The sequence below is a fragment of the Orbicella faveolata genome, unplaced genomic scaffold (genome assembly GCF_042242905.1).
Source record: "Orbicella faveolata isolate gen_17 unplaced genomic scaffold, um_ofav_v1 contig_13, whole genome shotgun sequence".
Taxonomy (NCBI): domain Eukaryota; kingdom Metazoa; phylum Cnidaria; class Anthozoa; order Scleractinia; family Merulinidae; genus Orbicella; species Orbicella faveolata.
The window spans coordinates 27,852,501-27,880,000 of NW_028301540.1; the positions used below are offsets into that span (position 1 = coordinate 27,852,501).

Genomic DNA, 27,500 nt, shown 5'->3' on the forward strand with positions numbered 1-27,500 from the left:
ATATAATTTGTGTTTTTCTAAGCTCAGCTGTGTTTTTCCCATCTTAGTCGTGTTTTTCTAAGCTTTAATGTGTTTTTCTAAGATTAGTTGTGTTTTCCTCGTTTTGTAGTGATTTTTTTTGTTTTTTAATTGTTTTTCTAAGCTAAGTAGCGTGTTTCTCATATCATGAGTTGTTTTTCTCATCTTTGTTGTGATTGTTGATAATGATGTTAGATACATGGAAATGTTACTCCTTGTACATGCTATATTTCATGTCAAACAGTGCCCTGTATTTTTTTCCGCTGAAATTTGCTTTGTTTTCGAGATGTTACGTATGCAAAATCGTAGCAGCGTCTTAGAAGTTTATTTGTTGAACAGGGGAAACAGGCGGACTGGTTGTAGTGTATGAAGTCAAAATCAAATCCCACAGAATCTTTGCTGTCTTTCTTTTATGTCAAAGGAAAATAGCATATAGAGCGGAAATCTGGGAACAGATTGTTTACATCGGTTATTGTGACGTGAAACACAACACGTGAATCGATCGTGCGTCAAAGGAAATACCATCGAACAGATAAACGATGTGATGCATTAGAACTCTGTAAACTAATATTTTAAGCATTGTTTTATAGTTCGTTGTATTTCTTTCTGCCTGGTGGTTTAAAGGCATCATAAACCCTTGATAAACCCGTAAGTCATCAACACGTTTTAACGGAGCAAAATGTGTTCTGAAACTTCAAAGCAGCTGATATAATCGAGTTATCGGTGTTGGAAGACAGATTGATCCAGAGCAGTTCTTGGCTAAGGAAAAAACCCTCTCGTGAGTTGTGGCCCATTTGCCAAGCGTTGCTGGCGTCAAAGTTTGGAAAGCGAGAACTGGTTTTAGACTTAAAATAAATATGTCTTGCATCGACCGCCATGTTTTCCTGCGCGCGAGTTGTAAAGACCCTTCCCGACATACATTGCGATCACGTTCTGCGGACGTTTCATTGCCTAATTTCAAGCCGAAAAGGACTAGGTATGAGTCTACAAATTATGGGATTAGCAGCTGTTGATCCACATAGTCATAAAATGCACACCAAGTTTTACAAAATCCCCAAGTTTGGTGCAAGTAGACCCAATATTAGGCAAGACACACCCATTGAAAACATCAAAATTTACAAAAATGTATGGCCATCCGGACGCTGTGTCCGGATGTTCAAATATTTCTATTTCTGTGTAATTTTGGCATTTTTAAATGGCTGTGTCTCAGTCAAAACTAGCCTGATTAATTAACACTAAACTTGGAGATTTTGTGAATCTCGGTGTGCTCTTTCTGAATATGTGGATCAATAGTGCTAATCCCATAATTTACAGACTCATACCTAGTCGTTTTCGGCTTGAAATCAGCCTGCAATAGTGGAGCTCCGGCTAGCTCATGGCTAGCGGTATTGCTCGTGGGCGCGTACGCACGACGGCGACGGAATCGCGCGCGCGCAATTAAGATGGCGGCCATACTCCAGCTAATAGGATGACAGTTATAGCGCCCTTCTGTGATATTGGACATCCCTGTTATGGTCAATTGACACCTGCCAAAACAAGGTATCCGCTGATAAGTATCACATGACCATATCGCAGGCTCAAGTCTATAGCTCATCGAGGTCAGGTGTTTGTTTTAAGTTGACGGCTGAGCAAGTGCCGCTTTTCGAGTGGATCGTGGGCTCAGGGCAGGTTTATTTGTTGTATTCTGGGACCTGTTTCTCGAAACGGCGGCTGGTAGTCGAGCCTACGGAAAGTTTTCGGACCCGAAAAGTCATTTTTAGTTAATCGGTATTTAAAGCCAGAGAGGATTACACGCCTGAAACTTCTTGTACTGAATGGAACCTCTGTTTATACTAAATAGGTGAAAAGAACAGCTCTGTAATCATAAGCTTCGAGAGTTTGCTACGGCTTTCCGGGTGCGAAAACTTTTCGGGACCCTCGAGAAACTGGCCCCAGGGCCGGGTTGTTCGCAAGCCGGTTGAAATTTCACTAAAATATAAATTTTTCTTGTATAAAAATGTTTTTCAGTGCTTATGTTTTGTGTAGTTTGAAGGCCAGAAGGCCATCCAATATAAACATAAGACCTCACTACAAAGTTGCAAAACTCAAATCGCTGATCTTGGGTTAGCTCAATCGGGCTTTCAACAGCCCGGCCCACGAGCTCCGCTTTTAGGCTTAGCTAAATCCATATATTAAACTGGTTACTGAAAAGGAAAATGGATTCTTTTTTTTTTTAATTTCTTTTTTTTTTAATTGACACAGAGATCTGTGATCCAGGTTGCGTTGATTTTATTTCAAATCGGCATGATCTGTAGTGTTTCGAACTTCTGGGATAAGCGGACATGCAGACCCGTATGCTGCGCAGAAGGGTTAATCTGTTAATCTGTCAGATCTATTTGTAGGCCCTTCGCTTTGACCGTTTAGCAGTGACATTAATGTTGATCGCTGTATCCCATTTGACTATGGTAGTTTGTCAAGCTAGTTTCGATGTTCATGAGCTGACTGAACATGGCGTAAGAGTCCTGTTTTTTTTTTGCTTTGTTTTGTTTTGTTTTGTTTTGTTTTTTTTCCGGTGGAACTAACAAACTTGGCTATTTATTAATGAAATCATCCTATGGTGACTGTTTCTAGTTGCCTAAACAAACCACAACCGAAGCCCTAACCCTGCTGAATAAGCATGAGAGTAATCTCTGACCCTAACTGAAACCCTAACCACATGAGCCTCAGGCATTACCGTCCTTAAATGAAATGAGCATCTCTGCGGTCACGCGTTCTCGTGAAATCAATATTCACTGTTTTTGAAGTGAAATCAACATCTCTGCAGTCACGCGCTCTCGTGAAATCGACAATTTATCGGTTTTGAAGCAAAATCAACATTTTTGAGCTTACGCGTTGACGCAAATTCGATATTTTGCTGTTTGTTTTTTTTACTTGAAATCAACATCTTTGCGGTCACGCGTTCACGTGAAATCAACATTTTAACTGTTTTTGGCGTGGAGTCAACATTTTTGAGCTTACGCATTTCGTGAAATCAACATTTTGCTGTATTAAAGTATAAAAAATCAATATCTTTGCCGTCACGCGTTAACGTGAAATCAACATATAAACTGTTTTTGACGTGAAATCAACATTTTTGAACCTACGCTTTGTGTGAAATCAACATTTTGCTGTTTTCTAAGTGAAATCAACGTCCTTGCGGTCGCGCGTTAACGTGAAATCAACATTTTAACTGTTTTTGACCTGAAAGTGAAATCAACATTTTGAGCTTGCACGTTGCGTGAAATCAACATTTTGCTGTATTTTATGTGAAATCAACATCTTTACGATAGCGCGCTGACGTGACAACAAATATGAGTCTTTTAAATACCTAATGTCTCGAAAACGAAGCAAACATCCGCGCAAAAATACAGGGCATTGTTTAACACACCTAAACAAAACCGCATGAAAATTTGGAGCGTTTTCGACAGAGTTCGCTTTTGACCAACGATACCTAACGCCCTTTTTTCACCAAGCCCTTTAATTATATCATTACAATGAAAAGTGCAAAAATTGCGGCTTTAATTTTGCCTAGATTCATTTTGTGCATTTTGTATTTGATAAGTAAAAAACAAACAAACAAACAAAAAAAACAAAATTGATATAAATTTGTCCTAAACTAAGGTCAAAGTTCATCGTGATCTGTGTCCGAAGCATCATTCTCAGTGTCATCGTCATCGTCATCTTCCTCATCATCTTCATACTCCTCATCATCACCAATGCACAAACCTGCGACAATAGAAAATAGACATCAGTGCTATTGCCAAGGAAGGCTGGGGGGAGGGGGAGGGGGAGGGGGGGTTACTAAAGTTAAGCAACTTATGTCAAGTCATTCAGCCACCTCTTCAGTTAATGTGAAATTTCTTACCAGTGGTTGTGCGACACATGTATCGTTTTGGATCTTTACGTTCCTTCTTGAAAGATGCTATAATGTCATCATCATAATCTTCTATTATGCTCTCACACTAAAACAGAAATCCAAATGAAAAAAATTAATACAATCACAAGCACACACATAATAGGTAAGTGGTGGATCCAGAGGGCCAAAGGGAATTGAAGGGAACTGAAAAAAGACAAAACCCTGAGAAAATACCTAATGCTAAAAATACATGAAGGCCATTTTCAACTTCAACAGCTTTTAGTACAGTGATTTTTTAAAAAAATAAACTTTCCAAGTTTTTAAAAGTAGCTCATATTTGACTGGCATTTTGAAACTATTATTATTATTACTGAATTCTGGATGAAATAAATACAGTGGATCCTAGCACAAGCAGACACACTTTTGACCAGAAAAAGTATCCACTGGAGGAAGATGTCTACTTATTGGAAGGTAAAAATAAATTGTTAGTAAATCAAGTGTTTGCTTGTAGCTGGGACCATGGCTAAGTGTCTGCTTAAAGGAGTTAAATCATGGTTTGCAAATCTTGAAAAGTGCAGCCTAAATTTTTCAAGTTTTTTGTTTGTAATTCATGTTAATCTTCTCCACCCTTGAGCATCCTTGTTCCTTGAAGGCTTGTTATTATCTCTTAGACCTATTAATTAACAGATGTACAACTATGTCAGGCATAAACTAAAAATCCTAACAGCCTAGTCTACATAGTCTTATAGAAAATAACAAGCACGCATAGCCTACCGCATGTTTCAGCTTTTGTGCTATGTCACCACTGATAGCTACATTGCTAAGAGTGACTGCCTCTCCTGATCGTGACGACGTCCTGATATAGGACTTCTTGCCAGTTTTAGGATCAGTTGATTCAGCGTAATTGTTCATTTTCTCACACATGTTATCAAGTTGTTCTATAAGGTGAGTCTCTGATCTTGCATATTGAATCTGAACCGGAAAAACAGACAGTAACATACAACTGAATTTACAAGAAATGGTTGTCACTACAATGACTACTTTGCTGTTGACTCAGTGTGCTGAATTTTGTATTTTATGCTGTTGTAATGAGTAAATGAAAAAATGCGTCAAGTATTTTGTTTGTCCATGTGATGACTGCACTAAGTTGTGTAGGAACTGACATGTATGTACAAGGCATTTTTCAGACCTATAGTTTAGTCCATGTTTGGAGAGCAGATAGTCAGAACAGATGTATAATGTATATTAGTATCACCCAACTAGTGGACTAATGAAAATCCTGTATTTTAATTGGCTACGCTACTAGAGGACTATTAGTAATAGTCCTCAAGTAGGGAAATTGGTGCAATCGAGTGCGACGCTTTCTTTCGTTTTATTCCCAAATAAATATTTCTTCAACTTGCATTTGCTAACTTTATTATTGCCTTTTCTGTCCAACTAGTTGGGTGATACTAAAACAATCATTAGACCCTTCACCCTCTAGGGCCATGGCTCAATAGCCCATTCGGCTTCACCTCATGGGCTATTGACCTTTAGTACCACCCAACTAGTGGACTAATGCAAATCCTGCATTTTAAGCGGCTATGCTACTAGAGGACTATTAGTAATAGTCCTCGAGTAGAGAAATTGGTGCAATTGAGCGCGACGCTTTCTTTTGTTTTATTCCCAAATAAATATTTCTTCAACTTGCATTTGCTAACTTTATTATTGCCTTTTCTGTCCGACTAGTTGGGTGATACTAAAACAATCATTAGACCCTTCACCCTCAAGGGTCATGGGTCAATAGCCCATTCGGCTTCACTTCATGGGCTATTGACCTGTAGCCCTTGCAGGCTACGGGTCTAATTGTTAAGTATAATGTATTGAATCTGAACAGAATTTAACTAACACAATTGAATGTATTAGAGGCACACTTTAAGTCCCATAAAATGAAAATTTGGGGTTATTGATAGACGCTTTTTGTGGATCAATCAAGATCCAACACTCCAAAGCTATTTCAAAAGCATTAACATAACTACTGGTTTTTCCTGTGCCTATGATGAGGTGCATAATAAATCACAACTTCCCTGTCTTCAATTATCCACTTGCAAAAAGTTGAAAAAATGTTCAGAATATTTATACATGAACTTTTGAACCAGGAATTTGGCCACTATTAATAATTCTCTTTTACTACAGAAAAAAAAAATAACACGATTCAGCCACTCCCCTTCCCTCTCCACAAATGGAGTGTAGAAAAAGTATCTATAAATAAATATCTTTTACTCTTAATAATTAAATTGCATGTTACCTTCTTGGTATTTTGATTTCCTTTTGGATCCACTCTAAAGCTCTCAACCTAGAGACAAGATGATACTGATTTGAACATGACATTTACCCATCCAAATATCCAAGTTCATATACAGTAATACATTGAAGCACTATGTCCTGCAAAGTACTTCATACAGTCACAAAAGAATGAAGTGTATAGCCAATTCTCAAAGTCGTTGTAAAAATTCATCAAGTCTAAACAAAGGAAATCATGACATTGATGGTGTTTGGATAGCTGGTCTTTATTGACATAGATTTTAACAATTTTATTTTCCCATTTTTGCCCCAGTTTTAGGTTTGATTGAGAAGATGTATCAAGCACCCAAGATACTGTTTGATCACATAATATATTTTTCCAAAAACTTCAAAGTTCATCAAAATTACTCTACTACCCATTGTATTTTCAGCTCTCTACTTGGTGTTTGGAAATGTGGACGAACATGCTCTGTGTTTGATATATTTCATGAGCCAAGTTCACTGCTTAAATTAGGTATCGCTCTATACAGTAGTCTGCAAAAGACTCACCTCTAGAGTCTTTCTTGGATCAACTTGAGAGATTTCCCATTGAAGTTCATCAGCAATAACATGACACACTGTTATGAATAAAATTCAGCGTCAGTACGGTTGTCAGTAGATTGTGCATAAAAGTTGGGGATAATGCAAAATGTTGCTCCAAGGTGAGCACGCTGCTCTAAATATGGATAAGGATTAAGAATCACACAAAGCTGCAGGGAAAATTGTGGACAGTCTTGGGCAAGGGGGGTACTGAGTTGTCCGTGACCCTCCTTTAGTTAGCCTTTTTTAAGCAAACAACCTTCAACATGGTGTGGAGGTTCAGGTCACAATCTGGTGAGTGCCCTCACTTTGACACAGTGTGAACCCCCCTTTGAAAAATCCTGGCTATGCCCCTGGCTACGTTGGGTAATTGTGAACTCTCTCGCATAAGAGGGAAATGCTGGTACCCTGCCAAGAGTTTAACAGGTTATTAAACCGAAAGACCTTTTGATCCGACGGGTGGAGAGGGGGCTCTTGGTAAGAGTCAGGGTTCATGCTCATCAACCTCTATGACCTTCAGGAATAGGGGTAAAAATGTACCAGGGTCCATGGCTTTGGGGAGAAAAGTGGGCATCCAAACTTTCCTATTGGGCCAATGGTAAACCTTTCTAAGGCAGGGAGAATTTGAACTAGTGCCAGAATATCCGTATGCTAGTTGTATTTCCACAGTCTTGATCTGAAGTGCAAATTAGCACTTCAAGACTTTCCAATTTGTTAAAAATAGATCTCACTCCACAAAATTTTTATTAACTGTCACCTAAAGAGTGGGAAAACCAGCATCCACAAGAGGCAACCACCCCGAACCCTCCTCTTAAAACTTCTAACAAACGTCTAACAAACACCCTCACCCCTTTTTTAAAGGATTTCCCACATAGATGCCCCCACCCTCTAACTAAATGCGGCTAAATGCCATCCTCAAGTGACTTTCAATATCTTACCACCACAAAGTAGTTCTTTATCTGGAGCGCCCCATGTTTCACTTAGAAGAGTTGTTACAATAATCAGCAAAGAGCATGACTTTCCAACAGGATCCATACCAAACTAGAAAAAATATAATGATAAAAATGAAAATGATGTCAATAAATAATTAATGATTTAAACTTTACAATCGTACGTAGACCGTAGTAACCTCAATTAACCATGATAGCAAAGAATTTCCTTTGCTTAGAAGCGTAAGATAGTCAGACTTAGCAAACCTTAATATTTTCTGCTATAACTCGTTAAAAGAATTATAAATCAAGCGCGCCGATGCAGACTTTCAGTCAGTGATTTCATATTTAATAATAAGACATCAATGGGGCAAGGCCATGTTAGTGTAGCGCTAAAAATTAAAATTATACCTACTTAAGGACAAAAATTGTTAAACTGTTAATTGGAGTTAAGTAACTAACTAGTATTGCTGAAAAAATTACCTGCTTGGGTACAAAACGTGGGAAAAACTGAAACTTTCCGAATCGAAAAAAAACCAAAATAATGAATCCAATCTCCAATACTTTCTCGTCCTTTTCATCAATGGGAATGACCGCTGGTAAACAGCTGGCGCTTGTAGAAGCGCATTGCATACTGGGATATTATTATTCCTCCGCACCGGTGCTGTTGTGGAAGTCAAAATGTAGTTGAAAATTAGGCCGTTTTTATCTGGAATTTAGTGTATTGTGCGTCAAAGAAAGCTCCATTTTTCATTTAACTATGGCGCCAGCAAAATCAAGAAAGATCGTCGTGATGGGATTCCGTTCTGTCGGTAATTTTTGGATCGTGCTCGCTACCTGTAGAACAGATCTTGCTGGAAGCTTCTGCTGCGTGACCATGCTATCGATTTTCACTGAATTTCTTTGTATTTTTTTGTATTTTTCTTTTCAGGAAAATCTTCAATTACAATTCAGTTTGTGGAGGGACAATTTGTGGATTCATACGATCCGACAATTGAGAACAGTGAGTGATTTTGTTGAATTCGTTTGACGAAAAAAAAATCGGAAGTGGAACCTTGGACCCTTACGTGATGTAAGATTTAAGTTTGTTAACCTTGTGGGAATTTTACATGTAACTTCTGCCTTGTCATTTTTCTCAGCATTTACCACCAAGCTGAAACACAACAGTCAAGAATACATACTGGAGGTCGTAGATACTGCCGGCCAGGTAAACATACATGTACTGTTAATATCTCCTTGTTCAAGAGTGAGTAAATTTTCAATAGTCTTCATATTTTGGTACTTTCTCTTTCTGTCGTGTATCTATTAGCTTAGGTTCTAATGGGCAGTCTAAGGATCGGATATCATTCATAATGAAGTCCTTCATATTCATAGTTTTACTTTAAATTTAACTAATTTAACTTTCGGTTTCGTCAAACCAATCATATATTTGCTCAAGTGTGGAATTGAAGATTATGTACTTAACCTTTTTGAGATTAACCATCAAGTGACGATCACGTTAATCTTCTTCATTTCATCAAACCATGTTGCCTTTAAAATTACACGAGTAAATAAAAACCCGGGAGTGCATTCATTGAGAAATCATAAGGCTAACTGTTTGGGTGTCTTAAACAATTTTTAACCGAAGTGAAACAAGTATTGGGTTTTGGATGGCCGAATAGTAATTCATTTTCAAATTGGAGATAAAGTTTGTGAACCTTGTCTTCTTATCTGTTATTCAGCACCAGTTGAGTTGATTCCATTGGTGTGTTGGGTTGTATTCACTGTGGTGGTTTCAGCTTATTGGCTGTGGCTGAGTTTAGCTGTTTCAGGGTGTTGTCCAACTTGGTTTTATGTAATATTCAACTCAATGACTGAGACAACAGTCTTCTGATCAGTACATTGATCAGGCCGGTTATGCTAGTTAAAGCCCTGTGTGTATAACCCTCCTCACCCAAAAAGATGTTTTGATTTGAACCCAGTCCCCCCTCTTGGCCTCTTCTCAGTTTATCTTCATATTTACATGAGAGCCTCTTCCCCTCAGAATTTCCAAAGACTGGTCAGTATGGATATTATCTGGAACCTCACAATGACAAGGTTAAGTTTTGAGTCACCTGTAGCCTCGTTCTCCACACCTGTAGGAAACTTGTTATTTTGTGGTTGAATTCTATCAACAACAGGCAATTTCACCTGTAGCATCAAGGGAAAATCAAGCATACTCAGCCGTAACAGGTGTTATGGGTTACAGCCCTTAATGACAGCCCTGATGCATACTGACCAGTCTTTGCAAATTCTGAGGGGAAGGGGGTCTCGTGTAAATGTGAAGCTAAACTGAGAAGAGGGCGGACTGGGTTCAAATCAAAAGATCTTTTTGGAGCAGGAGGGGTATGTACACGTATTTCTTGTGAAACAACACAGTTTCATGTAGCTTTTGATTGGCTTGTTTAAAAAATATATAGATTTAGGCCAGCCTAAAAGCGTAGCTCCTGGGCCGGGTTGTTCAGAGTCCGATTGAGCTAACCCAGGAAAAGGTAGAATTTTGATTTGAGTTTTGTAACTTTGCAGTGAGTTTTTCGGTATATTGCTTGGCCATCTGTTTTGAGTTTTAATAATCACCATATACACAAAACAAAACAGCAAAGAACATTTGTGTAGAAGAAACAGTTATAACTCGGTTAACTTTTAATCCTGGGTTAGCTTTAACCGGCTTCTGAACAATCCTGCCTTGTTTTCAACAAGTTAACTCGACATGAGCCCGCGATCCAATCGAAAACCAGCACCTGGTCAGCGGTTAATTTCCAACAAACATGTGACCTTGATGAGCTGTAAACTTGAGCCCACAATATGATCACATGATACTGGTCAGTGGATACCTTGTTTTGACAGGTGTCAATTGATCATAACATGGATGTCCAATATCAAAGAAGTACACGGTAAACCAAGGCTACATGTCTCAGTCAACCTATTATTTGGAGTATGGCCACCATGTTGCGCGACTCCGTTGCCATCGTTGTCGCCATCGTGCGTAGGCACCCACGGGCAATACCGTTAGCCATGATAACCATGAGAAAATCAACTTGTGGGTTTCCTTTTCTTTCCTATATGAGTATGGGGTTCGCGTAGCAGCCCTTTGGGCCGCCAGAGCTCCGCCATAAGGCAAGTGGATGGCAAATGTAGGTGGCTGCTCCACAATTTTTTAAAGGCAGACACTCATGAGGAGGAAATGGTGACAGATGATGGCATTCTCTATCACAGTTTGATGAATATTGCCAAGAAGTTTTTTATTAGGGTAATATATCTAGATGTTTTAACTTGCTGAATTAATCATGTTTCTTTTGTTTTGTCATGTTTTGTTATTGTTAGGATGAATATTCAATATTCCCTCAGACTTACTCAGTTGGGATTCATGGATATGTACTTGTATATGCAGTAACATCTGCAAAAAGGTAACATTACATTAATTAGAACCTTGTTCTTCAACACCATTTTGTGATAATGTGTTTATGGACCACAAGTGTATCTTGGCCCAGAAACAGGGAAAAAAAGAGAAAGTTCCGTCATCTTTCAGACCAAACAAGCTTGGTCAAGACCTGTATTTCTTTCATCAAAAAAGATAAATAATTTAATTAACTAATTATTATATTATAATTATTATATTTCTGAACTTGCTTTGGATGCATCAACCACAGAGAGTACTATAGATACATGTAGGATCTAAGCAGCTCAGTAACTGAATACAAACCTAGTAGGAAGTGCTTATTATATATTTAAAATTTATAGTACATTGCAGCTATTAAAATTCTTATCAAAAGATACTTTCGAAATTGCCTGGTGAAGTTTTAATTTATGAGACTGTAAATCTATTTTGGTTATAAATGTCAATTTGACTAAAAAGTGATAGCTTTTGCTTTTTCTGTTTCTCTAGTTTTGAGGTTGTAAAGGTTATTCATGAAAAGTTACTGGATATGTCAGGTCAAAATTAGTAAGTACAGTTTATTATGTTCAGGGTCTAATTAAATAGGCATGCAATGCGTGCAGAGAGGAGAATGTCTACAGAGGCTGTTTAGCTGTAATGTTTTGCTTCCTCAGTAGGGCTATAGAACTGGGTACTAGAATTATAGGCATGGAATGCATGCATGCAAAAGGCTAGTATGTACAGTAGCCCTTTTGCACTCATTCTGTATATATATATTAATGATACTAGCTAATTTATTAAGAGGATGCAGTTGCCTCTTGACTTAGTTGTATAAATATTGAGACTAAATTGGGTGGATTTATTTCTTGTTTTTTAGTGTTCCTATGGTCCTTGTGGGTAACAAAACAGATTTGCACATGGAAAGGTAAAGATTAGATCTATAAAATTTCATGTCCATTTTATGTCTGGTGGAAAATGCCTGTTGACTGTTATGAATACTAAACAATGTTAATTGACTGTGTAGTTTGTCTTCTTGTTCTTGCCATTGAATTACTTACAGAGAAAAGTTAACACAAGGTCAATGAAATGCTATAAAGAACACTGCTTGTAATTTGGGCAAAACTGTTGATTGATCGATGAGCTGAGCAGTATTTTATTTCAGTGTGCTCAAATATGTAATGCCTCTAAACTCATTATTTTTTATGAATCATTGATATTTTTCTCCCTTATCATAATGTGAGGGCTTAGATTCTCAATGTTTATTTGGGTTTTAAATTTCCATATGCTGTACATTGTAGGGTTGTCACTTATAAAACTGGAAAAACACTTGCTGACTCATGGAAAGCAGCATTCTTTGAATCCTCAGCTAAGGAAAATAGTGTAAGTTGAAGGTTCAATAATATGTAATTCTACACCTGAGTAGAAAAAAGTTCAATGCTAGCTTGCCTTGCGACAAGTAGCTCTCAAATTTTGCTTGCCCTGGGAAAGTCTTAGTTTACATTTTTTTTATTTAGTTGGTAGATTACTTGTCGGGACCCTTGCCCATCAGCCAAGTAAGAATGAAAAGTTACTTGCCTGGCAAGAAGAGCTATGGCACTTTTTTTGAGCCCTGCTACAGACTTGATGAATTTATGATTGTGTTTTACAAACTGAACAGTTCTTAAGTGAACTTTACCTTTCATAATATTTGCTCTGTTGTTAGAAATAATTAAAAATGCTAAAGAAATATAGTAAAGCTGTCCTTAATAATTAACATGGAAAATTACTTCAGTTTCAAATTTTAGTTAAGTTATTTGAAAGACTGGAAATCGTGGTTTTACGAGCCTTTTTGCAGAATGAATTTTGTATTGTATGAATTAATTAACATGTTAAAAGTGAAGTAAGGTTTTATGGATTAAGTGGTTCGGGTGTTAAAATTTTTATATCAGATGGAAAATGTTTCTGACCAAAGGTTGCGTTGCTGCACTAATAATTTAACAATTTCTGTTTTCTCTCTCCGCAGAGCGTGCAAGAAATTTTCCAGTCTCTTATTAGAGAAATAGAGAATCACGACCAAGATGGAAATGTAGACAAGAAGGACGATTGTAACATATTATGACAACTGTATACAGCTGCAATAGATACTTAACCAAAATCTATTTTGTGATAAAAACTCTGTTTACATTGTTGTTCACACACACCTTGTTCTTTACAACCTGTTCACCAGTGGTATAATTTTGATAAGTGAGACCATTCCTACATTGCAATCACGGCCATGATTTGCATCAATAATACAATAAAAATTATAAAATAATAATAAACTTTTTTTAAAGGTAGGGGTAGAAAGATTGAGTTAGTGATGTTACTTAGAAGTTTAGACTAAGGGATTGGAAGTAAAAGTAAGTTTAGTTAATAGCACTATTTTTCTTCTGTTTGCATTTCTTCTCCTGCAAACTGCAGGTAATTTGTTCTTGAAACTGACCTGTTATAACTTGGAGGCTGGGAAAGTAATAAGTTAAAACTATTTTTTGGAAACCTTTTTTGTTTTGATCTAGTTTTCTCCAGTTTGGGTAATGTCTTTCCTCCAGTGATTCTGCTTATTCTGAACTGTATTCTAAGTTCCAGAGAATCAAATTTGTATTGATTCTATGCTATAGCGACATCACAGAACATTAAAAAAAGGAAACAAATTTGATGTTAAATTGTTCCCATCAGAAGGAACAACTTAATTTTTTCTAGAACATGTAAGTTATTTCAGCCCATCATTTAACAGTCACTCACAAAACCAAAAATCGTAGTGAAATGCGAATTGACAAGAGTCTGTGCTCCAAGCTCATTCAATCAATCAATCCAATCAAATCAATCAATCAACCAACCAACCAATCAATCAATCAATCAATCAATTAATCTTTATTTAAACACTAAAATCTTATCATAAAAATAGTCTTCCTCATTCAAAGTGCAGACTGTTTTGAAGTTGCTAGAACTGTTTCACAGTGGAAGTACATTGCTTTACAAATTTCCTTGAACAATTAAATTTGTGCATTTGATTGTCATACCCCATACATGTTATATATCACCAGTTGATTATCTTTTGTCCTCATTTGCCATTTTCTTTTAAATGGAAAACAATAACATTTTATGAATAGAATGTCTATAAAATTAATACTTTTACTATGATTACAAAACTGAAAAATCTTTTTCTTTCAAACATTGCTGTGCTGTACTAAATCTCTGCTGCTTCTGTTGGATTTTTTTGTATAAATAAACTTGGCTTTGTTCCTCATTTGACATCCATTATTGCTTGTTTTAATCTTACTTGTAAAGCTATCACAAAATTTGGTTGGAAATAAACAAGGTGGTGGTGGGGTGGAGGGCTGGGAGGGGGGGAGGGGTGAGAGATCTTACAGGTGAAAGCTATCTTGGTTTTTACGATTCTTAACCTCCTCATCTAGTTATAATTCGACCAGAGGAATTTGGGTTTATTACTTTTAATATCCAAGACTAATTGATTTTCATTAAGCATTTTTCATTGATGTCTCATCTGACATAATTGTACTTTTCCAATGAATGATAAACTATAGCCTCAACAATTAATGAACTAAGGGGAGGTGAACAAGAAAACCTACGAACAACAGGCGTGTAGGGTGCTGCAGGGAGTCCTGCGAAGAGAAAAGAGAGAGAGAGGGTGTTAATTGTTGGCGATTTCAGCCGCACCTATCGCTCTACTTGTATTCGGTATTTCTTGCTCACACGTTCCCAGTCTTCCCTTAGGAGCAGAGCTTTTTTTGTTGTTGTTTTTTTCATCCCTACCCGTACCCCCTGAAAACAGTATGCTTTCCCTTTCCCAGCATACATTGCGGTAGAATTCTGAAAAACAAGATGGCGGAAGGTATGTTGAAACGAAACGAAACGAAACGTGTCGTTGTTGCTTTGTACTTGCTTGATTGTGTATCGTTTTGCTTTACATCAGTCGTTTAAACAGAAAATAATTCAATCCATGTAGAGTCCCTCAGTTTAGGAATAGTGGATACTACCGATAGTGGTAAAATTGTTAACTTTATAAGCAGAAATCACTCGCTCGTCTTTCGGTCTTCGAGACTAGCCAGAAAACACTTTTCAGTCATGGAACTCTGCTAAGCTGAAACTATTTCTTGATGAATTTATTGTAGTTATGGATAAAACAAAGAACGAAGATTCAAGTGCTTTGGCCAAGACTAAAACAGAATCAGATGTTCGCCCGCGCAAATTATGCGCTTACTCGCAGCGAGTTTGTAACTTGGAAATATTGAAGGGCTTTGACTTTTGCCACAAGCATATCTTGGAGGACAAAGCCAGTCCTTTCAAACCGTGTGACTTTGTAGCTAAATCGAATGGAAAGAGGTGTCCTAACCCGGCGCAGAAGTTGCCTGACAGGGCAAAAAGGTAAGGAAATAACACTACACTACACCAGGCCTGGGTTGTTCCAAAGGTGGATGACGCTATCCACCGGATAAATCACCATCCAGTGGATAGGGTGGTTTGTTTTGTGAATTACACTTATCCACTGGATAGCTATTTATCCTGTGGATAGCATTATCCAGCTGTCAAACAACCAGGGCTAGAACTTAACATGAAGAGTAAACAAATTGTTGTCAATTTTTGTTTACTTGTCCTTATCTTTGTAATAAATAGCATCATAATATTTCTTCTTTTGCAATGTTATGCTGCGATTCATGAATAAGAAAAGAGCAGCTTTAGAAATTAAGGACAATTTTTATATTTATGACATTTGAACCATAACAACAAACCAAAGGAGGTTTTTTATGGCAATTTAATGGCCCACAGTAATGCACCAATCATTTGAAACCCTCAGATCTCCCCCCACCCCACCCCCTGGGCATGACTAGGGTATTGTGGGGACTTCCACATCATATTCACTCTATTTTGGTCCTCCGATAGGCGGGGAATGTACTAGAAATCACCAACAAGACAGTGATGTACATGATGCAGGACACATCATGCTCAACAGAGTACTCTTCTTCTATTGACAAATATTCCAGACCTATATATTATCCAAAGCAGATTAGCGATTACCTATGGATCACAAGTATTTTTCTTTAGGCTTAATAATTATTGTCAATACTCAGTATCATTATAGTTGTTTTCTGTTTTGTTTCATTGTTAACTTGTCCAGCTATTGCGGTAATGTGTCTCGATTTCGCTTTCACAAGAAAGATTTTTGTTATGCTTGAGTCATTCTAAACATCAGAAGACTGCATTACCAAAACATGAGTTGCAATTTGCTGTGATCCTACATTTTGTGACATCAAGTTGTAAAACAGAAAGATTGTCAATAACTTTTGTTAAAAATAAAAAGATAACTTTGTCCATATAGGGCCTTTGCATGTGTAGTTTAGCTGCTCTGAATCAATGTGTTCATTTCTTGGGTACCAACAATATTTATCATCCCTTATCACTATCCCTTGTTACACTTTGCTGTAACAAGGTTGTTTAGAAGGGAATATTGCGTCTGTGAAACACGCGGCAAGTGGGCGAGTTCACCATTCACTTTTCTCCCAAGGACCAGGGACTTCATTTGCTTTCACTTGCATATAAGGTGAAATGCCCCACTCATGCCCGAGGAGGGTGTGGCAGGGTGGGGGGGGGGGGGGGGGTCCAGGGGTTTCAAATGACTGGTGCATAATATAATAAAATACTACATGAATACAATAAGAAAAAAAAAGAAAAGCAAAAAAAAAAATGTGGTCTAAAGATGGAGGCAGACCACCTTGAAGAAAGAGAAAAAAAAAAACACCAAAAAGTTTTGAAATAAAAGTATCAACAACAACTAAATTACTCATTTCTTGAAGTTAAATCATTTCTCAAACTTCATTTGCCTTTAGACAGTGTTTATAGCTCTTCAATGATTTCTTTTTAAAAAAATCCTTTGATTTAAATCTGTAGCTTTTGCATCATTCACACTCGCAAAGCAGAGCTGCGTCGTGCTGTGGAGGAGAGAAGAAAAAGAAGACATCAGGATGATGTTGAAGGAGGTTATGATGACGAGAAAGGAAAACGAATGAGAACCTCAAGTTCAAATTCACAGAGGAGTGATAAACTAGATGGCCATTCCACAGGTGAAAAGTCTTGTAGAAACATACAGTGATACTACTCGCTTTACTATCCCCCAAGATACAACTTAAATTGAAAAAATGTTGTCCAAAGATAGGGATATGACTTAATTTGATTATGGGAAGATGGAAAAAGCTTGTGCGTGAATAATATTCAGGTTTGTTTCCTCATGCTAGTTAATGATCACAGGTCAGCTACCCGATTGGTGACTTAGGAAAACGTGGAAACTGTCCTTGCTATACCAAGGGTAGCTGAGATAGAAAACAAAGGAAAATTTGTAGCCAAACACTATTACTAATCAAAGGAATTAATAGGACTGCAGGACTGCAGAACACTATAAGAAGCTTGATCTCAACTGCATCATTGGCCAGACAAAATCATAAACCAAACACACTGGCCTTTGGCCTTACCTTTTGAAGACTGAGTTCTTCTGTCAAATACAGAATTTTCAGCGTCATTGATTCGTTGTGTTGAGTGTCGCAAACATTCTATTTTGAGTCTTTATTATTCTTATCGTGAACAATTTGGTTTAGATGAGGATGGTGGTGGTGGTAGTGGAGATGATTACCTCAAGGTGGACAGTGCCTGGCATGGGGACATAGACAGTGATGCAGATTCTGTTGACAGTGAAGAGGAGGACCCCCTGAAGTGAGTGTATACCCCTTCACCTTGAAATATAATTCAACGTTTTTAACAGGTGTACATGAAGAACAGTCCAAAAACAATGTATTTCAATGAGGCAGCTCCTTGTATTATATAAAGCTTGATCTAAATTCCTTGAGGGAGAACTCCCATATAAAGAGAAGAGGGCACTTGTTGGAAATTTTGTGGGTGTGGCTTGAATTTTTTTTTACCCCTAAGATATATCAATTCTAAAACAACACATTATCTCCTGCCATATTTTTTTGCCTCAAGACCCCAAAAGGTACCGCAAAAGCTTTCGCTGTGGACCTTTTGAGGCTGAACACCCAAAGAGGTAACAAAACAGACTTTTTAACCCCTAAAATGTTCTACCAGCATCCCTGTCCTTTTTATATTGGAGTCTCCCCACTGGGGGTAAATTCCCTTCTGCTGGTAAGGAAAATAAACTTTAGACGAGACATTTTACTATGTGTCCAGGGTTCCCCTAAAGAAACATTATTTCAGACCCATTCAAATCAGTTTGGTTTGAACTGCCAGCTGGAGGAATCCAAAAAGAGTTTTTTTTCTTCCAAGTAAATTGCCCTAATGTGTGTTGCTACAATGTACACTAAGCAGTTTGCATTAACTGCTTGGAACACTGTTCTTGTCAAGGCATGCTGGTGTGTGGACAGTGGAGGAAGCTACCAGGATGTGTCGTGATAAGATGATCAGGCTGCGATCACTGTACATTACGCAGTTCAAGAGATTACAGCATGTGCTTAAAGAGAGAAGAAGGAAGTACTGTCAGGCGATTCAAGCTGAGGAAGTGGAGGAAACAGGTAAACAAACATAAACTTTATTTGTTTTCCTGGCCCTGTTTACTCTTGTTATGCAGTGCTTTTCCTCACTAGTGGCTGCTGAAACCCACACATCCTTCCCCTGGTTAGTAAAAAGAAGGTTTTGCTCATAATATTAATTGTGAGCTAGTCACTTGTGTTTAAATTCATGTATCACACCAATCAAAAGTCACATCTTATGATGATCCCAGAACCACAAGTGTCTAGTAGAGATCTATGATCCAGCAAGTGCTACTTTTTCCTGATAAGTGTCAAAGTGGCTGTGGTCAAACAAAAGAAAAAGAATGAGGTTTTAATAGCCATTAGTGGGGAGAAGCACTGCGTGACAACCTAGATCAATGGTTATAAATGAAGAACACTAGGCAGTGTGCAAAAGGTCACGGGTGGACTGGGACTTCCCTCAAGAACAGAGTAGTCCCATTGTCATGCCAAACAGAATATCATTACATTTTACTAATAAGCTGTGTCTTGTTTGATGGCCATAGGAGAGTGCAATTTGACACCCACACAGCTACTTGGTCACAAACCTCAGCATGGGTGTCCAGGCATTGAAGCTCTGTTGCACCGACAGGCTAAGGAGAAGAAGCAGGGTGCAAACACTCGACAGCAGGGAGTGTCCAACCTCCGCTGCACATACTCCCCTGAAGGAAACAGATGTACAGAAAAGGTCTTGCCACTCACCAAACATTGTATGAAACGTATCCTTTATATTGCAATCTACTTTGACACTTAATTTGGTTAAAAATTTATGAAAGAGAATTTATTAGTAGTATAATTTACTGTAAGTATGTAGAAACCTAGTCTGTACCCGTTGGTGTCTTGCCAAAGCAGTGTGGATCTATTTAATACTTTGGGTGGGTGCCATATTACATCGGGTCTGACATAAGAAGATGCAAAGGAAAGGATTATAGGTACTTGCCCTGATTTAGTAAATGAACTGTTAGAATAAACAATTATTATAGTAACGTGTGTTGGGCTATCATCCCATCGAGAGGGAGAACAGAAATTTCTTGTCACTTCATACAGAAACAGAATTTAATCAAGAGTTGGAACTGATTACCTATCTAACTCAGGGTTTAGACACTGGGCAAATCGACTGTCTGTGACGACAATTTTGCCCACCTGGTTTCACCATCTAGAGGAAAGTTTTTTTAAAAAGAAGTTAACTTAAAAACGTTTTGCCCGCCTGTGAAAACCAGTGGCTCTACTGCTGAAAACGTTAATAAAACCCCTGCAAACTCCTCCATTTCTTAGATTAGCGCAGACTTTGACCTCGTAGTCCATGATTCCTTGACACATCTATAGACATCACACATGATCCAAACCAACTGCTCTTTCAGAAGTGCACATTCCCATCCAAAGGTGAAAGTCAATGTGATAGGAATGTCCCTAAGATCTTTACCCACTCAGCCTGCAGACTGCACGAGGAACTTCCCAAAACTATGAAAAGGCCTGATGTAAGCAAAGACCTCGACGATGCTAAGGAACGAGCAAAGTAAGTACATGGATGGTGGTAGGATGGCACTGAGGAACACGAATTGAACTTCTTAATACGTTTTGTAACTCAGATTTGCGCACTTAGGGAGCTAGTGTTTTAACTTCGTAACCGGTCGTTTCGCCCGATTGCCAGATCACTCGACGTCAGTTCGCCCGGACTGAAAATCCCTTCGCTCGAACTGAAAGTTCAGAGAAGGTTCTTTCTTTAAACTTAACGAGCGAAAATACTATTTCTTGTGCGTTTTTTTGATGCATTGACCACGGAGCTATCAGTCCGAACTGGCATGGGGTGAACTGACTTATGACCGTAGTTTTATGCTCCGAAAATACTTTTTTTCAGTTTATTTAAGTGTGCTTAGATTCCAAACTGCAAGTTGCAATGTGATCTATGTTTATTTTGCAGGTTAAGGAAAGTCAGAGCGTTAGACAACAAAGAAAGTGAAGCTGATGTCTCAGAAGCCCTTCAACAGAAGTCCAGTGCTCTGGTAGCACCAGACATCTCTGGCCAGTCAGTTGACTCAGGACCCGTCACGGCTGAGCCTCAGCAGGCTGCTGCCACTTCATCGCTTCCCACCACACAGATCAGCAACTCTCCCTCTACAACACCAGAGAAAATGGAAATCGACAACAACGACGAGAAGTCCGTTGTAGATGGCAAGAACTTGCCTTCAGATTCTGCTTCTGCTGCAGAAACAACTGTGAGCTCGAGTGGGGCTTCAGGTCCCACTCCTGGTCTTAAGCTTGCTACGGAAAGTATCTCCCCTGGGCTGGCAGCTGCAAGTCTTGTAGCAGTTTGTAGCAGCCCACAGGTGCCGTTACAAGGCACGCCTTTGGCAAGTGTTAGTGGCGCCCAGCCGTCATCCGTGACAGGCTCCAAGTCATTGCCAAGTAGCGGTGATAAAGAGGGAAGTGTTAGCAGTGCTCCTGCTGAGGGGAGCAAAGCTGATGTGGAGCCGAAAGCGCCTGATGTTAAACCAGTTGGTAATTCAGCAGACGTGAAGGAGAATGAGAAGCAAGTAAGCATTGATTCAAAGGCGACAGACACATGCTCAACTGACACCAATAACACCGCGAATGTCTCATCTCAGAAGCCGGCATCTCCCGGTAAACAACCCGATCAGTTAAAGGCAACACCAAATGTGGTTTCTAAACCCAAGGAGGATGCAACCCAAGTGTCAGCGTCTACTTCACTGCCTGCATCCCAAAGTGTTACACAAGGCATCACACAGGCGGCCTCCTCACACGGCACTTGTACACCCAGCACTTCCTCAAAATCCGTATCACCAGTTTTAACAAAACCCCCTCCGACAGAGGCCTCTGAGAAGGCTTCACAGGTGGTCTCAAAGGGTACCTCGCCGGGTTCATCACCAGCTGTCCTTCATGAGCCCCCAAAAAGCACCTCCCGAGGTACTTCACCCACTGGGCCCACTATTGCAAAACAAACTCCATTAGTAACCTCTGCCAGTTCAGTTCATTCACCTCAGTCAACAACAGCCAGTTCTTCATTAGGGCACCAACTGAAAACCGCCAGTACAAAGCCTTTGATTACAACCGAAACGCATCGTGCTGCCCCCATAAAAACCTTCCAGCACTTGCCAGCTGGGATGACTGCAGCAAGCTCGAAGCCTTTCAGAGCAATCACGTCAATACCGAGCAAAGAAACGAACAAAGACACCAAAACGGATCCAGTGAAGCCACAAGAACCAAGCACCTGAACTAAACTGTAAACTAGACGAGGGATGTTATTAGAGAATGCTATTGAAGAAAACAAAGTGAACTTCAATCTTTGCACTTCCTGTGTTGGGGTGAATCACGCATTCAGGAATTCCTTGTCGGGTTTACGTTTCAAATCGCAGTCACAGTTGACGTTGAAATGAATAATTCATCGTTCACAACTATCTTCGTCTCTTGTATGCTTTTTATACCTTTTATATTCGTGGCGATTGTCTTGAGTAAATACGTTACTTTATCAACGACTGTCGCCTCTTTCAACCTTCCACGTTATCCGTTAAATTACTCAAACTTTAAAACCAACAGAAAAACGCGTAATGTTAAATGGTCTCAGAATGACAATGTTTGTTTTTTCATTCTTTCCATTCTCATGATCCACATGGTCACGTGACAGGGTTATACGAGGAACCTGTATATTGCGACACCCCTAGGGATACACGAGTAATTACTGAACTTGGGGATGAAGTTGATCGGTCGAAGGTATTGCTTAGTCTGAATTTCAGCCGTCTCCTCTCCCTTACCCACGAGGGGGGCGTGTCTCTCACTCGCGGCCCCCCTCGTGGGTAAGGCATTGCTCAGTACGTCCCTCTGAGCCAACGTATCGCGCTAGAGAATACGCCCAATATTTTTCTTCAACAGGCTCGTTTTCTATCTTCCCTTCTTTATTTGGCATCCTCAGGATCGTGTCCTGCAAGAGGTAAGGAATTTTACGAAAAAAAGTGGAAAGAACGTTACCCGAGGAGACTCCACAAGGATAAAACTGCCTGAGAAGTTACTGTCATGCAGACCTGGATAGGAAGAGTGGTACTTTCTGAGGACGTGCGTTTTTGATCCAAGTAGATTATTTTTGATGTTCAATTGGGTGTGATTAAGAGAGCTTGAAGAGTAATAGAGTGAATCCCCAATGTACTCCTTACTTTTAAGGTAGTAACTCTTAAGTTATTTCTAGATCAGTTTCGGAAACTTCAGCAGGGTCAAGAAATAGCCAATCCTGTAACGATTTTGCTCACAAGAGCAGCCTAAGCTGCTTCAAAGGCATCTTCCGCCACCTCGCCTGCCTAGCAAGCGTTCCCGTACGAAGAACTTTTTCCGCATCCTGGCCGCGCGCAAATTGGAGCCAGCCCAAAAGAATCGAAGAAGCAAAGAATTCGCTCGCTCCACCACCCCTTTCTTCGTCGACTTTTTTGCTCTCGCTCCAATTTGAACGCGGCGTGGATACGAGAAACACTTGCTACGCAGGCTGTCTTCCGCCTGAAACATCCGCGCAACGCATATCTAAACACCAGGCTATAGATAACTTAACCCTTTGAGCGCCAATTACGCATATATGCGTAATAAAGCATATATGCGTAATTAATGGTCGTGCTCTTTGTACCACTTGTGACGTCATCAATTTAAATGTCATCAGATATTCTTGATACGCAGATTGTAGTACTAGGCTAGGCCTTTCCGTACAATGGTCAGGTTTAGATATCGACGACATTCCGACGTCGCAAATAGAAAAACGTGACCAGTTCTGGTGCAAAAACGGTGGTAAAATGGTCCACTACGCCTATGATTGTCCAAATTTTGGCTTATGCGCATGCCCGGAATTGAAATATTGCTCAATTTTTGTACCTAATCCTCGAAAAATCTCTCCTTTAGTAAAAAAAGCTTTCTGAGCAAAACTTAGGCATATTTAGCGTCATGGCAGCTAAAAAAACCCGACTAAACGGTTAAAAACGGTATTTTTTGGCGAAAGTTTGGTATTCAAAGGGTTAAAGAGATTACCTTTCTTGGTATAGGCTCTGGAAATGACCTGGTTTTTTTTTTTTTTGGGTGGTAGCGCGGTAGGGAAATAAATTGGGGGATGTTCAGTCGCACAATTGTTCCCATCTCCCGATCTTTTTTTCGGTGATTACCCCTTCACCTCCCTTCCTCCCTTGGGCGCTTATTTCACAGAGAGGCGTCTGTATTTCCGTAAGATCACGTAATCTTGGAAGCAAATTGAAACAAGCCATACATGCAAATAGAATTCTATTTCCTATGCAGTAACGTTTAATACATCAAAGAATTTCACGAGTAACCTTTAAATTATTGTCAGCAGAACCAACTAACAATGGCTCAACGGATCGGAAATGTTCTTCCTAGAAATGGAAGAAACTTTTCTCGTTATGAATTTATAACTAGTTAAATTACTGAATAAACTACTGGAAGTTTATATTTTCGATTCAGTCACTATACAGTACTAGTAATTACTGTTTGTAACTTTACTAATGTGAACTCTACGTTAAGTACCTTCATATTTTAAATTACCAGCAGAAACTCTGGAAGGCTCATATAAACAGACAAATAATTCATTCTTTGACCAGCAAAGTTTCCGGAAAAGTATCAACCAAAATTTTTCAACATTGCGTGCAATTTGTAGCGAATCAGATAAGCTTCCAGAGCTCGAGACCTGTACAAGTGCTCAGATTAAAATATAGCAGTGCTTCGTTTTCACACAAATATTGTGAACAGAAAGGAGTTAGGCAATTGTACCTCGGTGCCAGAGTGTTCACTCTGTCTGGACGAAAGGAGAAGACACTGGGAATGAGGTGGATAGAACCAATCCGCGAGACGAAAACCGGACTATTAAACCAATCACTAGAAAGGGCGGGAAATCACGAAAGTCGCTATAAATGGGTAGTTCGTTCACAGCTTGCTTCAGTACAATGTATAACATATGGAGCCGCCAAAGGAGCTACGTCTCGACACACTGAATCATTTTCGCGACACAAATAGTTACCTTCAAACAGAAGGAAACCGCAAAATAGTACTTTTTAAAGGTAGGTAAACACTTAAGAAGTAATTATAAACAAAACAGAGGCAAGGATGGCTAATATAGGAAAAGATTGAGACGGATTGCCAGCCAACTGCAATTTTGTTTTTCAAGCTTCAAAAATTCAAGATGGTCATCCCGAGACGTTACTCCTTCAGGAATGTTTCCTTCCCTTACTCTTGTTATCCTCGTAATTTGCATGCTTAATAATGTAATGATTTCAAGAGAAATTAGAAAAGTAACAATTTTTGCCTGGTTTTCAATATCACTTCAGTTTCTCACTGCAATAACAAGTTATCAATACAATGCAGAGTTTATATTACCAGTTATCTACACTCACACACAATTCGCATTCTTTACGTCTTTACACGATGCCTGTTTTCAAAATAAATTAACAGTTAATCACATACAATACCTTATCATCTGATATCTTATGATAATCAAAAATAAACTATTCTCTCAATTTAAGCGTCGCGTATTACTTTTGCTTGAAGTACTAACAACGTATACCTCATTCTGTGTGGATACAAAGGCACTTGCCTATTTTGACCATTTTCAGGGCCAACAAAAGCAAAGCTCCTAAAATCGCAAAACATAAGGCCTCCGGCGAGCGCTTATTATCTCTGCATAGTCTCTTGTTTTAAAGATGTGCAATAATGTAACTAAATAACTTGCATTTAGCAATCATTATATATTGATAGTAAATAGTTTAAATTAAATTTCTGTTCATTTCTGCTGTCTTATCCAATTCGAAAGTTAAATAATACAAAAATGCTTCTACCCATGGTCTCTTTACCGAATTTTGCAAATTTTTAATATTTTTTTGTGTGATTTTGTTTGGTAAACTTCATTCTTTTCACAGCTGATACAATGGCGTAACATTTCCTTCCATGAATTTTCTACAAGTAACAAGTTTATAAAAAAAAAAAACAAAAAAAAAACACAAATACATGATTTTGAACCAATACACAAGTCCAACCTCCGGAGAAACTTCACTTTCAGCCATAATCCCCTGTGGGTAATGGGCCTCAGATAAACAGCACAAGTATAAACTGAATTGCAACTGCAAACAGAAAGTGACCTATTTCGGGGAAATGACAACTCTTATAAACACCGTTTAGGGAGAAAGCAATTTTTTACCAGTACTCCCTTAAAAAAAGAGTTCCTTAAATCAGGAGACTGGAGACATTTACCAGAAACTAAAAAAATGTATCACTTTTGTGCAACATACATCGGAAACATCTCACATTCTTTTCAACAGAAAAAAAAACAGAAACCGGAAAAAATAGCATCATATTTTACAGGACCTTCCCTTCTTTTATGGCTTCTTACGCAAATAGCATTTTTAAGAGTTGTAATCCCCGTCAGCTTGTTAGCATGTTTTTTCTCATTCACTTTGTTTAAACGGCTCTTTTTCAAGCCTTAACAGTTCTGGTTCCACGACTTATCAAAGGACTCGTTTACAGGGATTGGGTCAAAGCAATGTGACAACACTTCAGCTGATTAATAATCAGAACTCTTTCCTTTCCGAAACCTCAAAAACTTTCAAAGCGCCAGAGATGTCGCAAGAATAGATATTATGCCATTTTTTTCTGTTGCACAAAATTTCCCTAAAATCAAAGTTCAAAATAATGGTCTACTAAGGTTTGAAACACTAAAGGAGGTAAATAATAAACCCAAAAGAAACAATGGAAGATGCACCATTCGCGACGTGTCTAGGTGAAGGATACACCAACATTTCCCATGTGAAGAACAAAATCATTCAAGTCCATATACCAAACGGCTCCAGTCTGCCCCCTGATGTTATGGTAAGGGCGGAGGGGGTGGTGGTGGGGGTGATGATGGTTCAGGCTCTGGGGGTGGTGGAGGGGGGACCATTGCTTGCATCATTCCTGGCATCATTCCTGGCATCAAACCAGACGGAAAAGCAGGCGATTGCAAAAATTGCGCTGTAAATTGCCCACCAGGAAGAGGAGGTTGAATTTCCGCGCTTGGAAAACCACCAAGTGTAGCTGGTGCGTTTAACGAGGAGAGCATGCTTAAGTCCATGGATGGAGGAGGGGGTGGGGGCGGTGGGGGCGTCATTGGTTTACCCGCGGGTTGCGATGGGACAACCACTGCTGGTGGTTTTACTGAACTCGAAGAATGTTTTTTAGACGGTTGCGGTGTACCAGATGAGGACTTGTGACCGTGCCCGTGGTGAGACGGCGGCTTGTGGCTTGACGACGCGTGGTGGGACGATGGGTGAGGTTTCTTGGAAGAGTGCAAATGCAAAGAATGAGAGGAAGCTTGAGAAGACGAGTGACCGGGTTGAGAGTGATGAAGCGGATGCGACGGCTTCACAGCATGGCTGGAGCTTTTGTGCTGAGACGATGAATGAGAGTGCTTGACGCTTTTAGTCGGGGAAGAATCTGACGACTGAGACGACGCGCTGGACTTGCGATGCGAGGAAGAGTGCGGGCGTTGCGAGTGATTGTGCGAAGATTTGTGCTTCTTCGCAGGTTGCCCATCCTCTTGATGATGGTGTCTGTGTTTGCCGCGCGACGACAAAGACTCCTTTGTAACCAGTGACGCCCCAGACGTAGAATGCGCCGTAGACGTAGAAATCTTTGCGTCACTCCCTGGTGTTAATTGACTCGCTACTGTCGTAGTAACAGTTGCATATTTTGACGTTAGAGGAGGAAGCGGTGGCAGGGGAGGCATGGCTGTGCTAGCAGCCGAGGAACTTGCCCCGCTTGATGCAGTCACTGTAGAGGAAACTGGCAAGGGTTTGAGTTTACCCAGAGACGATTCCTTTCGTTTCTCTTTTTCCTTTTCCCTATCC

The 27,500-nt window shown here is 39.3% G+C and overlaps 4 protein-coding genes across 4 annotated transcripts in view; 2 read left to right on the plus strand and 2 right to left on the minus strand.

Annotated features, from left to right (window-relative positions):
* Positions 1 to 3,538: 3,538 nt before the first annotated feature.
* Positions 3,539 to 8,342, minus strand: LOC110041133 (protein canopy homolog 2-like). The gene is made up of 7 exons (XM_020746411.2): positions 8,167 to 8,342; positions 7,693 to 7,795; positions 6,725 to 6,792; positions 6,180 to 6,227; positions 4,667 to 4,864; positions 3,902 to 3,998; positions 3,539 to 3,762 (listed from the first exon to the last, which is right to left on the minus strand). The coding sequence occupies exons 1-7, from the start codon at positions 8,314 to 8,316 to the stop codon at positions 3,659 to 3,661; spliced, it is 768 nt and encodes a 255-aa protein (XP_020602070.2). The 5' UTR covers positions 8,317 to 8,342; the 3' UTR covers positions 3,539 to 3,658.
* Positions 8,343 to 8,358: 16 nt separating this feature from the next.
* LOC110041143 (GTP-binding protein Rheb-like) lies at positions 8,359 to 14,351 on the plus strand. Its single transcript, XM_020746422.2, has 8 exons — positions 8,359 to 8,495; positions 8,615 to 8,686; positions 8,823 to 8,890; positions 11,026 to 11,108; positions 11,588 to 11,644; positions 11,955 to 12,002; positions 12,376 to 12,457; positions 13,080 to 14,351. The coding sequence occupies exons 1-8, from the start codon at positions 8,444 to 8,446 to the stop codon at positions 13,173 to 13,175; spliced, it is 558 nt and encodes a 185-aa protein (XP_020602081.1). The 5' UTR covers positions 8,359 to 8,443; the 3' UTR covers positions 13,176 to 14,351.
* Positions 14,352 to 14,886: 535 nt separating this feature from the next.
* Positions 14,887 to 22,119, plus strand: LOC110066921 (uncharacterized). The gene is made up of 8 exons (XM_089285287.1): positions 14,887 to 14,948; positions 15,229 to 15,481; positions 17,003 to 17,175; positions 17,704 to 17,818; positions 18,464 to 18,630; positions 19,134 to 19,346; positions 19,954 to 20,143; positions 20,549 to 22,119. Exons 1-8 carry the CDS (start codon positions 14,939 to 14,941, stop codon positions 21,858 to 21,860), a joined length of 2,433 nt encoding a protein of 810 aa, XP_089141413.1. The 5' UTR covers positions 14,887 to 14,938; the 3' UTR covers positions 21,861 to 22,119.
* A 1,756-nt stretch (positions 22,120 to 23,875) lies between these two features.
* Positions 23,876 to 27,500, minus strand: part of LOC110041124 (uncharacterized) — a 10,530-nt gene continuing 6,905 nt past the window's right edge. The window contains exon 10 of the mRNA XM_020746399.2: positions 23,876 to 27,500. This exon is cut by the window's right edge and continues 197 nt beyond it. Within this exon, the coding sequence (XP_020602058.2) occupies positions 26,480 to 27,500 (1,021 nt within the window). The 3' untranslated portion in view covers positions 23,876 to 26,479.